Source organism: Rhinolophus sinicus, linkage group LG01 (assembly GCF_036562045.2).
Source record: "Rhinolophus sinicus isolate RSC01 linkage group LG01, ASM3656204v1, whole genome shotgun sequence".
NCBI lineage: Eukaryota > Metazoa > Chordata > Mammalia > Chiroptera > Rhinolophidae > Rhinolophus > Rhinolophus sinicus.
Window position 1 is genome coordinate 124103951 of NC_133751.1, and position 14683 is coordinate 124118633.

Genomic DNA, 14683 nt, shown 5'->3' on the forward strand with positions numbered 1-14683 from the left:
CCCACAAGTGGGACACCCAAAAGGCTCTCAACAGGCACCAGGGCCCGCTGGGGCAAATCTCGTTCAGTGCGGTAAGCCCCCCGAACAGCAGCCTGTGGACATGGCCAATCCCCACAGCCAATCCGTCTGAGGGTCAATCCTACTCATTGATATGCCAATAGCAGTCAAAGCTCAACTATAACAGGAGGGCACACACAACAAACACAAGGGACACTCTTGGAGTACCTGGAGCAGGTGACCAGGGACACTGTACCAGGGCCTCACAGGATACGTACTACATAAGGCCACCAGGCCAAGATTGGGAGATCTACCTAATCCATAGAAACAAACACAGAGTGGCAGCCAAAATGGGGAAACAAAGAAATATATCCCAAATGAAAAAACAGGAGAAAACTCCAGAGAAAGAACTAAACAAAAAGGAGGAAAGCAACCTACCAGAAACAGAGTTCAAAACAATGGTTATTAAGGTTGCTCAAGAAACCTAAGTGAAAACTTCAAAAAAGATAGATAGCAAGCAAAAAAGAGACACAGAAACCACACACACACAAAAAAACCAGTCTGAAGTGACAGCAATAACTGAAATGAAATATGCACTAGAAGGAATCACCAGCAGACTAGATGAAGCAGAGGATTAAATCAGCGATTTGGAAGACAAGGTAGCAGAAAACACCCGATTGGAACAGCAAAAACAAAAAAAAGAATCCAAAAAAACCCCACAAGGATAGTTTAAGAGACCTGTGGGACAACATCAAGCCTAACAACACTCACATCATAAGGGTACCAGAAGGAGAAGAGAGAAAGCAAGGGATTGAGAACGTGTTTGAAGAAATGATGACTGAAAACTCTCCTAATCTGGTGAAGGAAATTCACAGACATACCAGTCCATGAAGCTCAGAAAGTCCCGAACAAAATGAATCCAAACAGGCCCACACCAAGACACATTAAATTAGAATGGCAAATGTTAAAGACAAAGAGAGAATCCTAAAAACAGCAAGAGAAAGGCAACTAGTAAATTGTAAGGAAGCTCCCATAAGATTGTCAGCTGATTTCTCAACAGAAACTTTGCAGGCCAGAAGGGACTGGCACAAAATATTCAACATGATGAAAAGCAAGGACCTACAACAAAGATTACTCTACCCAGGAAAGCTATTATTTAGAATTGAAGGACAGATAAAGAGCTTCCCCCAACAAGAAAATGCTAAGGGAGTTCATCACTGCCAAACCAGTATTAAAAGGAATGCTATAGGAACTTCTTTAAAATGGGAAAAAAAAAAAAAAAAAAGATCAAAATTATGAATAATAAAATGGCAATAGCTACATCTCTATCAACAATTACTTTAAAGGTAAATGCATTAAATGCTCCAATGAGAAGACATAGAAGAGCTGAATGGATAAGAAAACAAGAACCTATTCTCCTACAAGAAAATCACTTCAGATTGAGACACACACAGATGGAAAGGATGGGAAGAAAAAAATCACGAAAATGGAAACGAATACAAAAAAAAAAGCTGTGGTAGCAATACTTACACCAAACAAAATAAACCTTAAAACAAAAACTATATAACAGAGACAAAGAAGTACCCAGTAATCCCACTCCTGGGTATTCATCTGAAGAACCCCAAGTGCTACTTCGAGGGGACATGTGCATCCATATGTTCATTGCAGTACAATAGCCAAGATGTGGCGGCAGCCTGATGTCTGTCGATGGAAGAATGGATAAAGAGGAGGTGGTACATGGATACAATGGAATACTGCTCAGCCATGAAAGGGGCGTGGATGGACCTGGAGGGTACTGTGCTGAGTACATCAGACAGAGAAGGACAGGTGCAGTGTGACTTCATTTATATGTGGAATCTAAAGAACAAAACAAAAACAGAAACTCAAGATACAGAAAACATATTGATGGTTGCCAGATGAGAAGGGACTGGGGTGAGTAAAAAATGGGGATTAAGAAGGACAAATTGGTTGTTACAAAATAGTCATGGGGATGTAAAGCACAGGAATATGGTCAATAATACAGTAATGACTGTATAGTGCCAGGTGGGTTTTAGTCAGGGGGATCACTTCTTACATTATATAAATGTCTAACCACTGTGCTGTACACCTAATATTGAATGTCAACTGTAATTGAAAAAATAAAAAGGGGGTGAAAGGAGCAGGGAAATAAGAGGTCCAAATTACCAGGTATAAAACAAAAGTCCTGAGGATGTAATGTACAGCATGGGGATCATAGTCAATTAATATTGTGACAGCGTGGTACAATGTCAGATGGTTGCTGGACTTATCATGGTGATTACTTCTTTAGGTATATAAATGTTGAATAACTATGGTGTACAGCTGAAGCTCATATTGTATGTTAGCTATGTTTTAATAAAAATCTTAAAAAAAAAAAAGGTTGCTGGTTCGATTCCCACATGGGCCAGTGAGCTGCGCCCTCTACAGCTAAGATTGTGAACAACAGCTCTCCCTGGAGCTGGGCTGCTGTGGGCTGCCTTGCGCTGCCCTGAGCGGCCAGACCAGCAGCCAGTGTGAGCAGCCAGAAGCCGGCAAGAGCTGCCGCGAGTGGCTAACAACTGTCCACCGACTGCCTCAGCCAGCGCGGCGCAGGGGGGGGGGGGTTTGGCAGGGGAAGAGCGCAAGGCTCATAACACCAGCATGGGCCAGGGAGCTGTGTCCTACACAACTAGACTGAGAAACGAAGGCTTGAACAGGAGGGGGGGGGTCATCACCAAGTCCTCTTTTGCCACTACTCACGCAGTCTTTGCCAAGTCCCTTAAAATGAGTGTTTCCTCATCTGTAAAATGTGAGTTGAACTAGATCAGATTCTGAAAATTCCAGTTACTGATGTCAAGTGCATGCGTGTGATTTCTACTTTAATTGCATCAATGTTAAAATTTTTCTGTCCCAGTGGCAGATATCCTCCAATCATATCCCATCCTTTTCTAACTTCCTTAAAATCACAGCAGGCTCACCTGTGCCCCCAATTACTAATTGTTACCCAGGCTGTTTTCTTCCATACCTAGAACATCTTCCCCACCTACTCTCCACCCACCAAATCTTACTCATCTTTCAAGGTCTTGGGACAGAGAAACCAGTCAATTCCCGTACAACTGCCCTACAGAGTACTTTAGTCAGCTCATGGATGTACGTTATATCCCAAATAAGCATTACGACACCAAAATAAGTCTCAGATTTTCTTACTGCCCAACCCTCTGAGCAGTAGTTTTAAGAATCTGTTTGGGAAAGATACCATGTACTCTCAGTAAGACAAAGGATGGATGGTTCCAATTCCAGTATCAACTTTCTAATGAAGCTCCAAGTAAGATTAACAATCTACTGCACCATTGACTCATTCACTGAAAATGGGTTCAAAATGAGATTTAGACGAAAACCAGAACTTTTCAATAAAATCCAGAGCTAGAAATTAGTAGTGCTTCTACTACTGGTGTTGCATGTTATAAAACAGTCCAGGGCATTTCAATTAGCATTGTACAATGCTCTGATTTAGGACACAATCATTTAAACTAGAGATTTCAAAATGTTGAAAGACCTAATTAAAGAACTACTGAAGACCCACATCAGAAACTTTATGATCACTTAATAATCCTGCACTGTTTCATGTTGATTGTCACTGATTTATTTTTAAGGCCAACACTAGTGGAATAGAAAAATGTAACAATTCAGTCTTACTTTCTTGATAAATATGGATTTTTTAAAGGAACAAAAGTTTTATGTTCAAATAATTCAGTTTTAATTTCAAAAAGAAAAATGGTTTTATTCACTCATTAATCTATTAAACATACATTCACTGAACCACTACTATGTACCAGGCAAAATGTAAGGCACTAGAAATACCAAATAAGATAGTCTACTGTGGAATTACTTTCTTCAATTATTGATGTATATAACACTTACCATTTTAAGAATTTCAGGTGCCAATTTTAAACAACAGCCACACTTTAACTTTCATCTTACCTAACTGGTGTGTTTTTTTCCCCCTTGACACCACAAACACCTCTATGAAGAGAAATTCTAAGTTTAGTAAGATCTCTCAGATCTCTCGAGACAATATTCTTCTCTTCCCTGAGTGTCTTTACATTACACTAGCCACTAAGCTCAGGACAGAATCTTTTATCTATCTTCATGTACAATGCTTGAACGACAGTATGTAGTCATGAAATGCCTCTGGGATTGGAGGCCGAAAACCTGATGCAGTATATAGGTATTATTAATGAGTTACAGTGTTTGAATAAAAGTGAAAAGAAACTAGTTTGATCCAGCATCTTAGTTTCAATGTAATGTGTATGTCACGAAGAGTGATGGAACACTGGAAAACACTAAAGAATAGTCATTTGCTAAATCAAAAAGAACAATTCTTTTAATTTTTAACAGAACAATATTTTTATTTTTTTTTATTTTAGGTGTTTTTCCCCCGTTGCCATTTTTTCTGTCATTCATTTCTATCTGTTACTTTTTTACTGACCTTGTGAGCAGGGGAACAATGATAATACAATTCTAAATTCAAATAGGTATTATCTATTATCAGCTTCTAAGTTCCAAAATGCATTAGTTAAACTGGGTTATGGCATGGAGAATACTCAAGACAACCACCGATTTTAATTTATTTTTGTTACGATTCTATCAAGACCAACCAGGTTATAATGACAGATCTGGTATGCTGAAAACCAAATTATGTGAAAGATGAATGAACATTTATATAGCACGGAGGAGTTATAAACAATGAGTAGCAGAAATCCTTTCTCACTGAAGTCTAAAAACTTTCCAGACCCTCCAGCAGATCTAAACATTCTTGCTTACAGTCAATTCAGATGTGGTTATGTACCTAATTAGAAAAATACTTATTTCAGGATTCGCCATGCAAATTCCCCCTGAATTCTCAGTAACAACTCTGTGCTTGGCCAATTGTATAGACTGAAAATGTTCTGACACAGGATTCCAAGCTGAGGGGGAGAATGTTTCACTCCCAGGTGGCACATATTTTGGACTGTGCGTTATTTTAGTAATATATTTAGTGGCCATTAACCTAAGGTGCAAATCTGGGTGCTAACAGTTAAGAGACTGCAGTGGGCTATCCAAGAAACTCAAGCCTGGTGCTTATGAACTAAGCCTGGTGCTTATGAACTACAAAGGATCAGGGAGTAGGGGTCACACAAGTCAAAGCTGGGCTGGTAACAAGCACTGGACTTGATTACTGACATATCAGTCCAGTACTTGAAGGAACAGCTCTCTTTACAATTGTATGAGTAAGTTTCTACACTTCCTGAATAATGTTATAAGTACCCTGAGACCATCTTTAGGGTTATCTGAAAGAAAGTTTCTATTTATATGGATATATTCTCTAGGGACTTCTCTATAGCAATTAAGTAAAGAATAAGGACATAACAACCTATGATTGCTCTAGTTCATATTACAACTTCTAAAGATATTTCTAGAAATAACAACAACAGTTATTTCAATCTGTTAAAACAGCCTCGAAAATAAACCATTCAATTAATTGTACTGGGCGACTTGAGTAGATAACTGCCTTACCTCTTATCGGTAAGAAAGACAGATCAGAACAGGGTGACGACTTGCAGTATATGCCATTTACTAATGATTAAGGGTTAAGTTGTGATAACTTGCTTAGCTTGCTTAAAGAGTAGACATCAAGTTAGATAACCAGCATCTGTTTTATTTCTGTTCATCAATACTTCCAATTGATCAAAGCCGTATTAAAAAGGAGACAGCTGGGTTATATTCTCAAAACTCATAAAAATTGCATTGTTAATCCAGATAACACTGCTACCTTGTATGTAAACTTAAGGCGCAGAAATTTGAAGAATTTGTCCATTATTATACAAATGTAATTCCCATGTTTTAACAATAACAAAAAATCAAAGTTGAATGAGTTGTATCATCAATTAGTAGAACCACAATAAATATTCCAACTACTGGCCTCTGCTTGTTGTTTTCCAATGTACCATGCTCATACAGCCTGACATCAAATCAGTGTTACAGATCTGAATTCATCTTGGCCAACCAAAGGAGCTATAAATTGAAGAAATGATATGCAATGATAGGAGAGATGCAAAGAACTGAGCATTGTTTCTATATTATAGCTCACTCCTATGAAAGCAGGGCAAAGGGGGCATCAGGAAACATACAGGAAAGGTTGGAATCTTCTTGTTTCCCCAAATAAATGTAAAAGAATTTTTGACCTTCACATTTTTATATCAAAAGTTAAGAACATCTTTATTTAAGTATGCATGAGATTGTAACCTGCAGCTTTGTAAATATGTCTTTTGAGCTTATTCATTTACTATTCAACCATCCTAGGTAGAAGAGACATATTTATGACAATGCTAATGATACTTTATTGAGCCAAAAGGATGAAATCTTTAATGCTTATCAATTTATTCTCTTTCCAAAGATATTTGCAAAAGCAAAGTGCAGAACAGCATATATAGTAAACTCCTATTTATGTAAAATAAGAAAGCTATATTCATTTCAATATGCACAGAAAATTACAAGGACACATCAGACATTTCTAACAGTGTAATGATGAGAAAATGAAACAGGCTAAGGTGGGAAAGAAACCTACTTTCACTATTTACTCTTTGGTACTGTTTGAATAGTTTTTTAAATAATGTTTATGAAATACTTTCTCAAGTAAAAAGATCTTTGATACTGATACCACTACTACTAGTACTACTACTGCTACTACTACTACTGAGTTTGTTCTTTATTCCCACACTCAAAGAATTAAGATCCACATAAATAATTTTAAATATCCAGATTCAATCTAAATATAAAATAAAGTTTACTCCCCAATTCTATCTTTATATTAAAAACAAACAACAAAACACTTTGTTCAACTTGTGGGTAGAGGTATACTAATCCTATGTGTTATTTTCATGGATAACGAAGTTCAAGTGTTCACTGGTATTATTGCTTAAGCTCTAAAAAGCCTGTAAAACATTTGCTGCCTTAGTCTTTTATAAATAACTAGTAAAATTTCAAGTTCACAAGAAATTTTCTAACACTATTCCAACAGAAACAGAAATCATATCAAAATACATAAACACAAAGAATGACACTGCTTCTTTTAAAAAAAAAAAAACATTAGAAAAGGTAATTCAGTTTTAATTTATTTTCATCACTTTTTCTTCATGATCCAGGTATTTTAAAATGCAAAGAAAAGTAACTTTCCATGATATGTCAGGGACTGGCACTAAAAAATTTTCAGACTGCAATGAGTTATACAAATGAAAATATCAAATGGAGATCCAGTTATCAAAATGAAAGCACTCAACATATTAAAAGTTCACAATTATTTGTTTAGAGCACATAAAAAAGTTAGCTTGCTAACCAACTGTTGTGATTTTAAAGAGCTATTGCAGAGATTTGAAGAAAATAGATTTATTGGTTAACTTATAAAGAGATTAAAGAGCTTGAAACACGTATTAAAAAGAAATTTGTGCCTTTATTAGAATGGCATCAGGCTTTAAATATACCAATTCTGGTAATCAAATTATTCATTTTTTTAATACGAAATGACACTACAGAACTGCAACACTGGTCCAACAGTCTTGTCTTTACTTTTCCTTCAAATCAACAAACAGAATGCGAGTAATCAGAAAGCACTAGCAGGCATCAGTTAATCCAAGATACTAGCTTCTTAGTTCCAAAGCACTTGCAAAGAAAACCACTGGGGCAGCACAGGGGATGGAAGCAACTCGTAATAACTGGAATCCCATGAGCATGTATGTCAAGTCTCATGAGGCTATTTTTTCACTTTATCCTTTACTTGGTCACTTTTTTTGTACTCAAATACTAGTTTTTCTTTGACTTTTTTTCCCCTCAAAGTATAAAAAGTATGAAATATAAACAAGCTCTTGCACTGCACACTTAGAAGTGTACAATTCAAGCATTATAGAGCTATCTACATACTGATAAATCCCATCAAATCTCGGATAATTCAATAATATACAAAATATCAGGGCACAGAAAGAACTAAAACCCACTTCTTTTTGATACACATAAGATTCAAATATTCAATCTAAAGAAAAACACTTACTCATTTTGGCTCTCCTCTACATTCGCATGTTGATATACTTATTAAAATATTCCTGTATAACTATGTTTGGTCTTATTATTTCAAGTCAGGTTTAAAACCTTAAAACCAGCCATTCAGACAAAACAGGTAATCAGAAAGATTATTTCTTCCCCACCTCCCTAACCCCAGTAACTATGAAGTCAGTTTTACGACATGACTCCAAACACTGGATTGTGACGACAAATGCTAGGTCCAATTTCTTCATAATCCTTTTTGGTGTGGCATACTTGGTAGAACTCAGGCTGAAAATAAAAACATATTTTTATACAGGTCAAAAAATCTATCAATTTTCAACAAGCTTAAATTTTTTAATCTAAAATGTTCATTATTAGTCCATTCATAATACTTGAACAAAACTTCTATCATTCTAGCAATCGTGACTTAAAATCCCCTATAAATCTGAGAATTAAAAAGGAGCATTTAACTCATGTTCCTCCAGACCCTCCTCGACACCTGTTTGTTGTATAATTTTGAAATTTTGAGGAATGAAGAGTTGATTCTCAAATGCCCAGACTACTCTAGGAGACTTTCCCAAATTGTACATTGAATCAATAATCTAAAGCAGCAGCATTAACCTGAAGTACAGGTAAACCAGTCTTAGTTATGCTACAGAAACAGTGTAGATCAATTTGCTTTCCTCACTCAAGGTCTGGTATAGACGGACTATTTGATGTCTGTCTGTTATCTCTCAAATGGCAAAGCTACAAACTGAGCTAGGTTATATGGCACAATTGAAGACAAAATTTTAAGGAAGAAAATAACGATTATCTCTCTTTTAAAATGGTTTTAAATTCAAGGTCATATAATTTTCAGTAATTCAGATAAAAGCCCCTTCGTTTTATTTAATACTCTGTGCACTACGGGATAAAGTACCAATATTTACTAGGCTAATGATGTAAAAATATCTTTTAAAGGGGCTTTAAGATGTTTTGGTTTGTGGAGAGGGCTCATAGAATAATTCCCTTTACTTAGTTTAGAACATTGTACTTCCTATGCAATGAAACATTTATCTTAATGCTTTTAAATATTTGCACAGAAAAAAACCAATGACCTGATATCCATCTGTATTACCGCAAGGTTAAAAGAATTTTTCCTACAGATAAATTTAAACTCTAAATGCTCTAAAAAAAGTCTCTAACAAAATGTCTCACAAGCAAAGTATGAACATTAAATCCAAATGACTTGCCCTTTTAAAAATACCATGCACATATGTATTCAATTTTAAAACTTTAAAACATTTAAAGAAAATTTCCTTGTTCATCTAAATTGTTTAAGTATTGAGGGATTCTTCTATCTAAAAATAAATCAAATTACAAAATAAAAGTAAGCTTCATCTCATTTACCGTGGAAGCCAGCATCGATCCTCCAAACCAAACTGCATATCGCTGCATGTGGTGTGTGATGACTTGTACATCAATAGGTTTTGGCTAAAAGACATAATAAATCCAATTCAATAGTAAATTAAAGTAACAGTTTCTGTATCATTTAACCTTCAATGTACATGTACATACACAAAAACGTACTGTTTCACATACTCAAAAATAAATGAAACTTTAAAGACGTGGAAGGCACATAAGGCAAAACAGAATATAGCAAGAAAACATTAAGCTTATTTTATTTTTTTAAAAAACATAACCACCCTGAAGTTGGGGAAGGGACTAATCCAAGTAATGTGGGAACACACTATTACGACTGCCACCCTCAGGCTTAAGATACAAACTAAGCAAATATTAAATTCTATAATTAGTAGGCCTATTTCTCAGTTATGGATAAACAATTCTGAAGCTACTACATACACATATTCCAAGATTGATCAAAAACGTAAATACATTGTAGATAACAAAAACCAGCTTTCTCGTTGTCAGAGAAGGGCATTACAAATATGGAAAGGTAGAAGGCTAGAATGAACCTTCTGGTATTCTGGAACCAGCAGTATCAGTACAAATTCATAGCTTATAATTTATATAGAGAACTAGATATAGATGTTTACACACGTGTACACACACACACACGTTCTGGATCACCAAGAAAGCCTAGGAGCAGTGACCCCCCCCCACCCCACCCCACTCCAGTAGCAACGAATATATCTAGTGTCCAACAGTTGGTTTCTAGCATTCTCCACTAAAATGAACAAGGGTACCTTGGAAAAAAAAAAAAGAAAAAAAAAGGCTGATTCCTAGACTGGTGAAGAAAATGTACAAGATGAGCCTGGAGTATGCTGCTGTTCCAGAAAGTAACAAAATGCTTGAAGAATACTGGGACCACATCAAAAAAACCTAGAAGCTACCTGCAGTGGCTTCCACTAGCTCAATCTGAGAAAATCTAAGCATCAAAATTAATGATATTAATAATATATTGGTATGAAATCACAATGATATTAATGATATAGCCTATAGGATAATATAAGGAAGGAGGAAGGAGGCAGGGAGGGAGGAAAAGAGGGAAGGAGGGAGGGAGGGAGGGAGGGAAGGAGGGAGGGGGAGAGAGAGGGAGGGAGGCTTTTCCATTAGTAAAATGAAACTAAAAAACATGGAAGAAATGATGGAATTTGCCAAAACTACCACAGTAATAACTATTTCAGGAAACAAAAATGGACGTTAAAACCACTGGTTGAAAGTTGGTAAGAATCAGGATAGTTACATGGTCTGAAAGTATATCCCCATAAGATTCGTATTAAAGGAAAAAAATAGCACTTTATGGTAGAAAAACGTGGAAAACACAACTTTAACCAAGCAATCTAAATTAACATATGGGACAAATCATATCATGTGTCTAGTGATACAATGCACTAAAAAAGATACATCACTTCTGTGGTATCACTGCCAAAAGTGCATACTCATGAGGAAACATCAGACAACCCCAAACTGAGAAACATTCAGCAAAACAAATGACCTGTACTCTTTAAAAAACATTATCGCTATGAAAGACAAAAAAGACTGAGTAATTGTTCCAGATTGAAGGGACATGATAACTAATTCAAACATGTGAGATTGTGGATTGGATCCTAGACTGAAAAAAAATAATTATTTTTCTCCATTTGATATAAAAAACAATAATGGGAGAACTGATGAAATTTGGATCAGGTCTATAACTAGATAATATATTGTATCAAGATTAATCTCCTGATATTTTTAAATGTAATGTCCTGTTTTTAGGAAACACACACTAAAACATTAGAGGTAATGGGCCATCATATACTCAACTCATTCTCAAACAGTTCAGAAAAATAAAAATTTTGCATGTATAGGTATGTGTGTTATTTGTACATATACATATATTTATAGAAAAACAAAAATAAAAATAAAGTAAATATAAAATTTAACATTTGGGGCATCTAGATGAACGATATATAGAAATTTCTTCTACTAGGTTTTGTAACTTTTCTGTAAATGTGAGATTATTTCAAAATAAAAAGTTTTAAAACTTGTAAGTCATAAAAAGATATAGTTTATTTTTTATTAAAAGAAACTATTTGGTTGCCATTAAAAATTAGAGTGAAAAGCAATAAAGCCAGATTTAGATACAGATACAGAATGACATAGGAAGATCTATAAAATAACTGAGTAAAATAAAAAGGAAGGAGGCACCTCGAATCCTCCAGTAAACAAAATTTTCCCTATATGTAGATATGACAGTGTTGACATCACTGGGGGGAAAATTCCTTATTTCTTATTTAGAAATGAACCAGAAGCTTAAAAATATAAACATTTTTATTTTATTGAAATACTATATACTCAAAAAAATAGCATTTTTTTTTTCATTTCATGTAGCTGTGATGAGTCATTACAAACTAATCTACTTAAATATACTTTTTACTGCATTCCAAGGGAAAGGTTTAAGATAATCAAAATTTAGGGGCTGAAAACAGTCGGGTATCATGCAATTTCTCAACAAGCAGCAAACCCTAGAGTGTTGTATTTCACTTTTAAGTAATTTTGAATGACTATGGTAGTCTCTCGGAGCCCTCATTCTTGGTAATTTTCCAAGTTGAATAAATGTGTTTTATTTAGCAATGTATCCTCTGAAACAATTTTTTTGTTTTAATATCCTTTACTTAACAAGAATGAAACATCAAATTTACTGAAAATTGGTGTCATAAATATAGAAAGCAGACATCTGAGAATTTAAAATTAATTCTGATTTTTTGACAGTAAGCCCCAAAACTCCAGAACAAGTAATAGGAAGGTTATTTTGCTGAACCACCAATTTGATTTCACATTGTGCGGCTGCTATGGGGGAGGCTAGAGTCACTCTGTGAAAGTAGGCTTGACCACCCAACAGCAGCTCCTTTCTCCACTCTGCTTTATTGTCCTGCTATAGCGGTAAAATTTTGTGGAAGCAAAAAGAATATTATCCCTGGAATATACCAGGAATCTACTACACACACAGACACACACACACACAGACACACACACAAACACACATACACACGTTATCTATGAGAGAGATGTTAAAAAAAAAACTCTCACAGCTACAATATTTTCTAGAAATGTAGATAATATCCTAGAAAAATCAAACGACCAAGAATATCATGGACGTGAATCTATCATATTAACCACTTTCCATCAGAATACCTGACAGGTTCCTCTTATTTTCCTATATTAACAGCAAAAATGGGCAGACATTTCCCATCCCCATTACAATAATCAAGGCACCCTCAACCTTCCAACCAATAATTGAAAACAAACCAACCTTCAATCTACCACCACTCAGTTCCTCACTTAATTTCAGCCTGGCATCTACAGTTCTCTTCAAATCTCGTTGCAAACGACGTCCGAAGTCCCTGAACATGGTTGACCCTCCAGAGAGGACAATATTCTATATTAGTAGAGAAAAATAAATAAATATGACCTTTATTTAAAAAGAATAAAACATTTAAAGCTATAAGAAATGGTACTCGATCCTATTATATCCTTTTGAAGAGAGGTGTTTTTAAATTTAGTATTTATTCCACAATGGACATAAAGACATTTTTAAAAAGTATGACCTTGAATAACAATCTAGCTGTAAATACTGACCTTGTAGAGAGGACGTCTGACATCAATAGGACAATTCTGAATTACTTCATCTACAACTTCTGAGATAGGTTGAGTAAAGTCTGGATTAGCAAACTGAAAAAAGTAAGTAAAGTTGGATATATGATAGAGATTAGATCACTACTGACTTAAATATTATAATTAAAAATTGTTTTCAAAAAGTTATTTTTAACCTCATTCCATTCCCATAATGATTTAAACTGTCAAACAACTTTCTATCTCAAACCTACCCCCCTAAACAAGTGTTTAAAACAAAAAAAATCTGTAAAGTATGTTGTATAACACACCTTTACCTACCACCTCAAATAAACTCTACAACCTGAGAACCTGTCAACATCTTTAAAAAGATTTAATACCCAAAACCTAGACAGAAAATATTAATAAACTGTCAGAAAATATGTTCTATATTCAAAGTATTTTCAACTTGTTAATATAGAAACTGTAAATTCTCTACACAGTCCTTTGTTGGCCATACTCTTCAGTATTTACCTAAAACAGTGAGCGCGCACACACGATTAACCTTCCCATAATACTTTCCCCACCTTGAAGATAGTTTATGTGCTCTATATACCATGAGCAAGTAAAGGCAGGGATAGGGTCATTCATTGCTGTGCTATATATCTCTGCATCCTTCTCAGTTTTTAATTGAGGCTATACAAAAATAAAAATTTACAGAACCTTTGAATATTCACAAAGTCTGGATCCACCCACAGAAATTCTGATTTAGAAAGAAAATAAGTCTGATTTGAATATATCTTTTGAAAAAGCTCAGGGACAATATTGCTGAAGAACCCCAGATGACAACAAATAGAATGATATGAAGTAAAGCAACAAGCAATGAATATTTAGTAAACAATGAAGAAAAAAAAGAATTAACAATAAACAAATTAATAACAAATTGTTGGAGGTTATTCAATACTTTAGGGCCCCTATCAAGAATATTTTTAGTCTTTTTCTTTCACTTTAAACAAAAGGATCAGTCCTGCCTTTAACTGCTCCCTGCTCAGGTCTTCACATTACTGTGAGTGTCTATCAAGGCAAGAATATTCTTTCTCTCTTGTGAAAAATTTATGGAGAATACACCCAAGAGAATACATTAATCCAAATACTTTTGTCAAAAAATTTAATTTCCTTTAAAATAAAAACACAAAGTACCAAACTCATTCCTTCGAAAAACAGTTATTTCTAGTATTTGTGATGAATTTAGCAGTTCAAAAATAAATATCCTTACTCTTTCATACATTTTATCCTCAGTGTTCAAGTTCAGATGCCTACACTTTCATCTAATTCAAACAAAGAACAGAGTGACTCCTTCAAATGACAGGAACTATGACATAAATATCTAAAACTACAGGAGAAAGAATATTAAAATTCACTTGGGAAGTAACACAGTTCACATGATACAAAAAAACAGGTCTGTTCTCAGAAAACATGGTGAACTGAACAAGTATCTTGTTCTTTCTCTCTACTAAAAGCACTAATAAAGAAGTGTTTTTAAAAAGGCATAATCCCCAATGTATGGAAAGAACAG

At 34.9% G+C, this 14683-nt stretch overlaps 1 protein-coding gene across 1 annotated transcript in view; it reads right to left on the reverse strand.

The window, feature by feature from the left end:
* Positions 1 to 7127: 7127 nt before the first annotated feature.
* Positions 7128 to 14683, reverse strand: part of ACTR3 (actin related protein 3) — a 54400-nt gene continuing 46844 nt past the window's right edge. The window contains exons 9-12 of the mRNA XM_019731127.2: positions 13135 to 13227; positions 12809 to 12934; positions 9460 to 9543; positions 7128 to 8358 (exon numbers count right to left, since the gene is read on the reverse strand). Coding sequence (XP_019586686.1) covers positions 8263 to 8358; positions 9460 to 9543; positions 12809 to 12934; positions 13135 to 13227 — 399 coding nt within the window. The 3' untranslated portion in view covers positions 7128 to 8262. The remainder of the gene's footprint in view (positions 8359 to 9459; positions 9544 to 12808; positions 12935 to 13134; positions 13228 to 14683) is intronic.